Source organism: Eschrichtius robustus, chromosome 10 (assembly GCF_028021215.1).
Source record: "Eschrichtius robustus isolate mEscRob2 chromosome 10, mEscRob2.pri, whole genome shotgun sequence".
In the NCBI taxonomy this organism is placed as follows: domain Eukaryota; kingdom Metazoa; phylum Chordata; class Mammalia; order Artiodactyla; family Eschrichtiidae; genus Eschrichtius; species Eschrichtius robustus.
Window position 1 is genome coordinate 70381508 of NC_090833.1, and position 10824 is coordinate 70392331.

Below are 10824 nucleotides of genomic sequence, written 5' to 3' on the forward strand. Positions count from 1 at the left end.
CGGACTCTCAACCACTGCGCCACCAGGGAAGCCCAGAATGACTTTTAAGGCAATACATTTATTTAATAAATAGGAATGTATCAAATTACATATTCAATAAAAATTTATACTAATACTTCATAAGAATACTAATGTATAGATATATTTAAAAATCTATCAAAACTGCTAAAACCATTGGAAATTTAAATGATTTTCTTAACATTTATTTTTAGGTAATTATTAGTTTTGATTCATATCATAAAATGATTTCTAACTTCACTAGCTGCTAGATATTCATCTAGATATTGTCAACAACTTTTTCTCTTTAGGACTAGACATAATTATTGATCTCCTAGGTAACTTTTTTAGAATTAAGTAATAAAATACAACCTATTTGTGCTTAATTCCCGATGCCCACATCACACTGAGGCTCAAACATAAGCAAAATCCACAAGACAGACAAGGACAGCTCATAAGTAAGCCAAGCCCACCTCTCACATTATGACTTTGAGTTCAAGCATATGATGGAGAGAAAGTCCTCTAATGAAACATCAAGCCACCAGAGCTTGTAGCAGTGATCCTGCATATTGTGTATCTTCCATGCACTCAATATCAATGCCTCTCATCTCATACACCAGAAAACCCAAAGAGAACAATGAATACAAAGGAATGAGATTTTGCTGGATAGAGTTGAGCTTTGGAGTGCCACCCACCATTGTAGTAGCTGAGATTTGTTCGCACCCCTAAGAACTAATGTTTGCACCCATGGGAGCAATCTGCTCCCCAATGAGAATGCATGATCTAGGAATCATCATCAATTTGAATCTTTCTCTGTATTTTTGCACTGAATTTCAGATTCCCCAAAGGACTGTCCAAGGTTCCAATCCAAGCCTATTCTTTTCAAACAAAAGAAACCATCTTTGTAATTAATTGAGAACTGGATAAATATTGATTGGTATCATGGAAAGAATTAACTTTCAACTCTGATCCTGAATTCTTTTATTTTGCAGTGGATGTTCTGTGGCCTCAGCCCTCTCCAATTCCGATCTTTCAATAAATAATAGGTATGTGACCATCTTTGGCAAATCAGCTCTGTAGCAACTGGGCTCTGTCGTATTCTCTGTGGTATCCTCGGCACCAGGCCCAGTGTAATCACGCCACAAGTCATTTTAACCAAAGCAGTTTCTCAGATGTTTTCCTTCTAATGGAAGGCAGTTACGAATGACCAAGCTATTTTCATTTATCATGGTCATATTTGCCATGATTATAATAGACAGTGGATAGTAGTTCCACTCTATTCCTACTGGTATCAGTCATGCCTACTGAGTTTGTTGCTAAAACCACTAGGATTCTCTTCCCTTTAAGGTGCATATGGCCCTGGGGATTCAAGTTGTAAGAGCAGCACAATTTTCAGCCTTTGCCCGGCACTCTATTAAACTCAGGAGGATGGCCTCGTCGCTAATTTGTCCTCTCCTAGGTCCTGACAGAATATAACCAGCTTGGTGTCACATACAGAGCCACATATCTGAACTCACACTCTCCCTGATTCACACAGGTCACAGCAACCAGACAATTAACCACGTTACTCTTCGGTGGATCTTTACAGATGTGGCAATGACTACCTATATACTGAGATTCTTTGGAGACTCCTCACAAAGACTGATGAACGATCATTTTCATCCTGTGTCTTCACTCCCTTCCAAGGGACGATGGGGTCCATTTCAGTTGGATTTCCAAATTTTGACACATAATAATTAAAGCATTACTGCAGGTTGAAAATCAAGAGTTTGGATTCTGAGTCCTCGGTCTGCTCTTTTGGCCTGATAAATTGCTCATTCTTCTTTATTTACATGAATATATTCTCTCTTCTGGATGCCAAGACATGTAGCCTTCAATGCCCTTTCTGGTCTGAATGTTTCCATCCCCACAAAATTCGTATTTGGAAGTCCTAACCCCCAAAGTGATGGTATCAGGTGGCGGGCCCTTTAGGACTTGATTAGGGTGTGAAGATGGAGGCCTCACGAATGGAATTAGTGCCCTTATCAAAGAGGTCAGAGATAAATGCCTCCCTCTCCTGCTGTATGATGATACAAGGAGAACTCTGCAGTGTGAGACGTGAAGCAGGCTCTCACCAGAACTGGACCACGCTGACAGCCCGATCTTGGATTTCCAGACTCTGCAGCTGTGAGCAATACATTTCTGCTCTTTACAGACTACGCAGTCTATGCTCTTTTGTTGAAGAAGCCCAAATAGTAAGACATGACCTGACTTACTGTGTCCTCAGAATACCTCCCAGGAGTCTGTAAAATACCTAAAGCGAGAGACACCATCTTACCCAACCCCGTTTCCTAGACAGCTAGTCCAGTCCCTATCATTTCCAGAGCTCAATCCATACTCATGAAGGGACCAATGATAATAGTAATAGGAGAAGGAACAATACCAACATATATTAGATAGATATGATATGAGAGGACGATAATCTACAGAGACTTTGTAAATTCTTCATGGTTCTACAAGGGAAGTGATAATGGAATATTGTGTGAGATATTTTTTTAAAGATCATTTGCAGGAATATTTTCTTCTTCAAGTTTGCATTTTCAATACTTAGAAGAGCAGGATGAGAATCACGGGCCTGGACGCAAACGGGAGAGTCGCTCTCCCCTTTTTCTTCAGTCATCCTCAAGTACTTGCAAGGAGCTGCCTGATCATACTTTTCTCGTCTACCTCAGGCAATAAGGAAACAACTTGTGTCTACATTCGTGGATATTTTCCTCGTAGGCTATGCCTTTGGGCATCAACTTGAATGCTTCTTTCAAACAGTCTATGGTGCTGTGAACTCTGAGTGACATCCGTGTCATCTTCCCCAAGCTGAACTTGTGGAATAAGAATTTGGGTCTGATTGTGGGTGTGTTGTTTTTTAGTTTTCTTTATTTCAGCAAATGAACAATAAAAATACATGAAATCATAATACCACTGAGTCTGAGAATAAACATCCAAACTTGACTGTTTTCTTTCTTTTAAGGCAGAACTAGAGGATGAGAGTTTTTTTGACTTTTTATTTCATACTGGAGTATATCTGATTAACAATGCTGTGCTAGCCTCAGGTGTACAGCAGAGTGATTCAGCCACACGCATACATGCATCCATTGTTTCTGAAACTCCCCTCCCATCTAGGTTGCCACATAATACTGAGCAGCGTTCCCTGTGCTACACAGTAGGTCCCTGTTGGCCATCCATCCCAAATATAGCAGTGTGTTTATGTCAATCCCAAACTCCCCAACTATCCCTCCCACACACCCTTCTCCCCGGTAACCATAAGTTTGTTCTGTTAGTCTGTGAGTCCGTTTCTGTTTTGTAAATAAGTTCATTTGTATCATTTTTTTTAGATTCCACATATAAACGATATTTCTCTTTCTCTGTGGGTCAGATTGTTTTTTAACGAAGTGTGTGCAAGCAAGAACATTAGTTGTTCCTCTCCACCCACACCCAGAACTTCATTAGGACAAATAGTGTAAAGATGAAAAGTGGTCTTATGCACTGAACTTGTCTCCTCGTCCATTAATCATCCAATAATTTCCCAACTTCGTTGCAGTGAGATTTCCACAAGGATAAATCCAGGCCATGTAATGTGAGCAGAAGTGCTCTTGCCCTGTATAGTCCTGGCCCTTGAAAACCTCCCATGTGATGCACCAGATTATTTTCCCTTTACCACTGAGTGGAATAGACTCAAGTACTGCAGAAAAATTTGGAGTCATCTGTTGATGATGGAAAAATCCACAAAACAGCGGGTACCCATGTCCCCGAACCACTCTTTGGAGAGCAACTTAGAACATCCATCTGATCAGGAATGCCTGCCTTGTGTTCTTATACCAGGGAAAGATAAGACTCTATTATGATCAAATTCCTGACAGCATTCTCTTTACCTGTTACAGCAGTCAGCATTAAGTTAACTGACAAATATCTCTTAACACCGCACTATCCAAAAAACCTTTCTATACTTCATATGTTGGAAATAGCAAATACCCCTCCCAAAACTTAAAGTGATCTTTTAAATTACGTTATTAAATTATTGATACAAGAAAAGAGATTGGGGCTTCCCTGGTGGCGCAGTGGTTGAGAATCTGCCTGCTAATGCAGGTGACAGGGGTTCGAGCCCTGGTCTGGGAAGATCCCACATGCCGCGGAGCAACTAGGCCCGTGAGCCACAATTGCTGAGCCTGCGCGTCTGGAGCCTGTGCTCCGCAGCGGGAGAGGCCGCGATAATGAGAGGCCCGCGCACCGCGATGAAGAGTGGCCCCCACTTGCCACAACTAGAGAGAAAGCCCTCGCACAGAAACGAAGACCCAACACAGCCATAAATAAATAAATTAATTTAATTAAATAAATATTTAAAAAAGAAAAGAGATTGTGTTCTTCTGTCAAAACCTTTTTTAAAATCATGATTTTCATTTCAGACATTTTTCAGCCTGTGAGGAAACACAAGTCGAGGTTGCTTTGGACTTGAACACTAATGTAATTGAATGAAAAGTGTCACGAGTATAAAAAATATTCTGTATTTGTTGACATTTCTTTGAGGATTCTTACATAAGGGAAAGGCACCTTTCAATTTCCACTCTGACAACCTCCCAGGCACAGGGGCTGTATTCCTTTGCCTTCAGGTAGACATGGATTCCGTGGAAATACTCCCGGGCAGCCAGTCCCAAATCTCGACAATCTAGATTGTCTTTTTTCAGCTGCTCCAGTCGGTGCAGCCTCAGATGAAGGCTGGAGAGAAGTTTATCGAGGAGGGTGTTGTTCCAGGCAGCACGGCTGTCCTCCGTGGCGAAGAGGTTGAAGATCTGCTGGAGCATCAGATGGTGGTGACAGGTGCCTTGAGTCATCTGGATTGGGGTGATATTCTCTCTTTTCCAAGGACATTTGAAGTCGGTTCTGTCCTTTAGGCACCAGTGAGAGGGGATCCTTTGCATCTGTTCCAAATGTTGGAAGACTTCCTTGTTTTCCTGGCTATGGCTTCTAGGCAAGTTCCAGCCAAGAGAGCAAGCAGGGATGGAGCAGAGCGTCACTCCTGCCACTAGCAAATAGATCTGGGCCATTGAGAATGAGTGATTCACTAGATGGCCGCCAGGGAGCGCGCGGGCACCGCCAAACAATTAGTGGGCAGCTTCCTTCCCTGGAACGGTGGACAGCGTCCTTCCCTAGGCGGCCGGTAGAGGGCGCAGGGTTTGTTTGGGAAACGCCGACTCCTGAGTTTGCAGTCTGCGGCTGTCTTCCTGCGGTTCGAGAGACAGGGCGAAACGTAGTCTCTGAGGCTGCTTTAATAGTCAGCATAGCGCGCGAAACACCTTGGTTTACTCGGTGCCGAGTGTTGAAGAGGAAGCCTTGTCGCGGCCTGGCCAGCGACATTTTTGTCTGGTTGGGAACCGGAACCTTGCATTTTCGGGGCTTCCCCTGAGTTTTGCGCTTTATTTTCTCACAGAAACCGGAGCGAGGCAATTTTGGGGAAAGAAGCCTTTTTCTGAGCGGTCTGAGGTGGGGAATCAGAGCGATTCCCAGCCTCAGAGAAAGGGGAGCCGAGTTTACAGATTCGGGCTCGTTTCTGGCGCGAGGCAGCGAAGGCTCAGAGAAAAGGGAACGCGGCGGCGGCGATGGGAGGCCAGGACGATGTTGGGGCCGCCCTGCGGGTGAGTCGGAGCGCGGCCACCACCGGGGCCGAGGACGCGGGAGCTGAGCGCCCCTGTAGATGCTCTGGGACTTCATGGTGTCTTTCAAGGATACAGCGTTAAAGTGAGGGAGAAAGTACTGAATATCTGAAAAGTAGGACTATTAAAACACTCACAGCATTTTATTTGTTATACTTTAAAATTAATTTTATATTTAACTTAATTCATATCATATTTAAATTAGATACTTTAAATGTTTCATATTTTTATAATAAATTTATGTTAAAATGTTTTCAATATTAAGCATAGAATATTAAAATATATTTTCATATTAAAATAGAGCATTTTATTAAACTTTATTTAAACTATTGTCTTTATACTAAAGTATTTAATGTAATTAATTATTTGTTTATTTTAGGCTGGGTTTATTTGTTTTAGGCTGGGTTCAGTCTTTGTTGCGGTGCGCGGGCTTCTCATTGCGGTGGCTTCTCTTGGTGAGGAGCACGGGCTCTGGGCGCGCAGGCTCAGTAGTTACGGCTCGCGGGCTCCAGAGCACAGACTCAGTAGCAGCAGCACATGGACTTAGTTGCTCCAAGGCATGTGGGACCTTCCTAGACCAGGGATCGAACCCGTGTGCCCTGCGTAGGCAGGTAGATTCTTAACCACTGTGCCACCAGGGAAATCCCAAGTATTTAATGCAGTTTTACTTTTCTACCTTTAATGGAAGCCAACTCATTAATATTTTCAAAATTACTTTTTCACTTGTTTTTAATTGAGGGAATTACCATGTTTGACAATTTCTAATGACCCCGTGATAGTCTTAACTGATTTTTAACTCATGTTCCTGAAATGTCTTTCCCAGGACCTCACCTTGACTATATGGTTAGAAAGAAGGGTTGGTGTGTACAAGCAACTGAGGACATTTAGCAGGTCAGACTTTTTCATTTTTCTTTAGTAAGAATTTTATACACTAAGTGGAATTTGCCCAAATTTCATTTACATCATGAAGGCTTACTTTGTAAGACTGTCAGGGCCATGCAAATGGAGGTCAACTTCATTTCTTTACTTAAAATTTTTATATTTTGTTCCTCGTGCATATTTTGGTATTAATTTTCATTTTAAAATACTGCATTAAAACATCCTTTATCTTGATGACTTAGATTTGGTGCCTTCGTACCATTCGTGCTTAAGAGAAATACCAGCTTAACATTGCCCTAATGGTAACCCAGGAAATAGCTTTTGAATTAGAGTATTGTACTGTTCCATGGCTGAAAATCTAGGAATGCTTTACTTCTCATCACTCTCTCCCCCATATATATATTTCTAACCATTTTCCTGGTCTCTACAACATTATTTTAATGTCTTTTTTTTAAGGAAGAAAAAACCCTTTTGACTGCCTTCATCTGATTTTCTCAACTCACACCCCCTTGGCTATGGTAACCACAAATCTGATCTCTTTTTCTCTGAGGTTCTGTGTTTGTTTTTAAAGTATAATTTAATCTGTGTCTTAAAAATTAACACCAGAGGTGGTCTGAAACAAAATAAGGTGAGGAAAAGGACTATTTATCTCATTTATACTAGTCACAAAGTAGCCTTTTTTTTTTTTTTTTTTTTTTTCTTTTTTGTGGGGAGGAGGTCAAAACACTTTCTTAGATGCTGCAAAGAGCTTCAGATGCCGTAGGAGTTCTCCTTAATGTACCGGGCCCTGCTCTAAGGGTAGAGACTAGGTCTCTACTCCTTCGCAGGCCGACAGGCAATCCCTCTCCTAGAGTTTGCATTTGGGGGCCTCAACATGCAGACCCCTGAGTGTTAAGGAACCTGTAGTCAGAGCTTCTCTTGGCTGGGCTGAGGGTGGACTATACAGGTTACCATTTGTTATATTAATACAAAAGGCTGCTATCATTCACTCTGTTCAAATTCTCAGCCTATACTTGGCAAACTTTATTTTATTTGATCTAGGCAATGTCTTGTGTGACCACAACTAAAGTTGTCTCCATTTTTTAAAAGAGGAAATGAAAATCTGATGTCATTTAAATTCAGGAGCCCCAGATTTTTGTCAGAGTGGAGCTTTCTGCTGCTCCCAGGCCCTCCTCTTCATCAGCTCTGAGCACTGGCCCTCAGCTGCACTGAGCACGCGGTGCTGCCTTCATCCTAATCCTGCCTCTGAAGTCTGTCCTCCCTGCTCCCTGGAGGGCAGTCACCATCCCTGCCTTACTTTCCTGGAATCCACATTGCCAAGCGCCTTGTCACATATATGTGCAGTCAGAACATTTCTGGTGACAGAATGAAGAGAACTGCGTGAATTTACCCTTGCTGTTCATTTTTAGGTCACCATTATCTGTAAACTGTCAGAAAATGTGAGCTATGGTCCTGTAAAGAAATGTGGAAGAATTTAAATCTAACGTATCAGTCCCTTTAGAGGAAAATGCAGAGAGGTGAGGCTAGTTGTATTTTGGTGCAATTTAAGAAGTGGCAAAATAGAGTACAGGGTCAAACCTCTAAGTATTCTTATCAGAATTGAAAAAGAGATATATTGAGACTCAGGTTTTTATTTCAACCTTGGGTCTCATTTAGATGAATACATCCTATTGGATTGATACTCTTTCATGTTCCAGGAGTGTGTTTAATTTCCAGTGTAATAAAAGAAGAATTGAAGTTGTGACATTCTATGTTGCCCATAAATGGAAGACAAATTGCAAAAACGTGGAAACAATACTGGGATAAGTAGAGAAATGACAATCCTGGCCTATTTAAGAATCTCATTTGCAGGCAGGTACTCAGAGCAGCTGGATACAGGCTCCCACAGCCAGACACCTGCATCACCAGGCTCACCGGGGCCTGCCACCCTCCTCACTGATGACACCCAGGATGATGTTCTCCAGCCCTGTCTGCACCCTTAGCTGTGACCGGCCCCGAACCACGGCCTGCCAAAGCAGGAGACCCTCACAGTCCTGCCCCTAACAGGGAGAATCTTCTTTGTTTTCCTGCCTGAAGGACAAGAAGGTTTTCAGGTTGCATCAGCACCAGCTGGCTGACAGCCAGTTCCAAAACGCTCAGGCCGCCTCATTCTCCATGAGACGATACAGCACTTCTCCTTCGTCTTCAGCACAAACAGCTGAAATTCCTCACTGGGCTTGATCAACAGTGGGGAGATCTGGAGACTCGTTTGGTGCAGGAGATGGGGAGGAAAAGACCCTCCTGGTCAGTGAGGCCTCCAGCCTGACTTTGAAGAACTCCTTCCAAAGGACCAGGCTCGATCTGAAAAGAAAGTCCATAGCTGCTGTGCCCAGGACAATATGAGAGTGGAAGTTAAGGCGTGAAAATCAGAGTGTGCTTTCCCTGTATGTTCAACCTCAGAGAACCCAGGAGTGGGAAAAGGAGACCTGGACCCAATCTTCTACAATGGAGTCTTCTCTGCTCAGAGGTGGCCTCAAGCGCCTCAATGTTCCCTCAGTTCAATGACTTTTCTTCTGATTCAGTTGTAAATGCATTCAGTCATCTCAGCACATTGTTTTTCAATGGTAAGTGGAAACAATACTTTTGAATGGACAGAAAATTTATTTTTAATTTGTAATAATTAGAATTTATTTCTCTATGATGATTGTTATATTTACCAAATTTATTCTTCATATTATGATATGGTCAGCTTTGTGTCTTATTTTCCTTTGCTTTGGGGGTGCAAAAGGTATATTTTAAGTGTTAGGTTTAACTCATAATCTTAAAGAAAATCAGAGTGTCCTTAAACCTTTAATCTGCCTTAAAATCCAAAGGGAACATAAATAGTTTTATTCATTTCATTGGTTCTTAAAATATTTTGAAGTATCTCTGCTTTCAGGATTTTACTCGTGTTTTTTAATATATTGGTAGATAAAACAAAGATATTACTTTCTGTTTTTTTTTTTTTTTAGAAAGTTATTCTTTTTTTTTTTTAAAGTTTGCTGTTCTTTCTTTCTTTCTTTCTTTCTTTATATTTATGGCTGTGTTGGGTCTTCGTTTCTGTGCGAGGGCTTTCTCTAACTGTGGCAAGTGGGGGCCACTCTTCATCGCGGTGCGCGGGCCTTTCACTACCGCGGCCTCTCTTGTTGCGGAGCACAGGCTCCAGACGCGCAGGCTCAGCAATTGTGGCTCAAGGGCCCAGCTGCTCCGCGGCATGTGGGATCCTCTCAGACCAGGGCTCGAACCCGTGTCCCCCGCATTGGCAGGCAGACTCTCAACCACTGCGCCACCAGGGAAGCCCCAAGATATTATTTTCTTAATGCAGCACTTTGTCAGAGAAGACAGGCCTTAAAGAGTAAAAAATTAGCTTGAAGCCCTTTCTAGGATGTGAAGGAGATGCACAAGGCTTTATGACAGGTTATAGCAGCTGAAGCTATTCTCTTTTACTTGTTCTTTCTCAGAGAAAGCATGTCTAATGGTTACTGATTCAGTTTCAGCAGTTGCATGATCAATAAACTGTGAAATATATTATGGAATCATGGAATTTAAACTTCAACAAAGAAGTGTGAATATCCCTTGTATTGTTGGCACTGTGGTGTGTGCCAAGTACAATGAAAATAGTGGACACATTGCCTGCTGTCACAGAGCTTGCAGTCTGGTGGAGATATGGGCAACTAGGTGTTCAATTAAAGGAATGCTAATGCTGTGACAGGGAAAGTACAGGTTCTTGGGAGCATGTGGGCTTGCATGGATCAGGGAAAGCTTCTGCAAGAGCAGTTGGTAAGCTGGCATCCCAGGGGTCTGCAGGAGTTTGCCAGGTAATTGCATGATGGTCAGTTTTGGCCATGTATGGAGATCATCTAGGGTAGCAGGTAAATATGAGGGTTTGGAGCTAATGACATTTGTTTGGAGATGTGAACCTGGGTAAAGACATGCACATGGAAGTCAACAGTCATAGAGATGACGTTTGGAACTATTTGGGAGGTTGAGAGTATATGTGCAGAGAGGATGAAGGGTGGGACAAGCATAGATCTTTGAGGAACACCAATTCCCTAAGATGAGAGTGTGGAGTCAACAAAGAAAGGAGAGGAGGAGGAGCAGAAAAGCAGACGATGGTGGTGACACAGAGACCAGATGAAGGTCAGACTTTAAAATGGCGGGTGTAATAACAAGTATCTGATGCTTCGGACATGTCAGCCAAGGCTGCTTCACATTGATCTCTAACCTCAGTAAGATGTAGCTTATTGGC

General features: G+C 42.4%; 1 protein-coding gene across 1 annotated transcript; it reads right to left on the minus strand.

The window, feature by feature from the left end:
- Positions 1–4559: 4559 nt before the first annotated feature.
- On the minus strand, positions 4560–5072 carry LOC137770480 (interferon alpha-13-like). Its single transcript, XM_068553188.1, has one exon. The coding sequence runs from the start codon at positions 5070–5072 to the stop codon at positions 4560–4562; it is 513 nt and encodes a 170-aa protein (XP_068409289.1).
- Between the last annotated feature and the right edge of the window lie 5752 nt (positions 5073–10824).

Bases quoted from the DNA above. Each gene is read 5' to 3' on its own strand.
- LOC137770480 (XM_068553188.1), bottom strand. From the start codon at position 5,072: ATGGCCCAGATCTATTTGCTAGTGGCAGGAGTGACGCTCTGCTCCATC.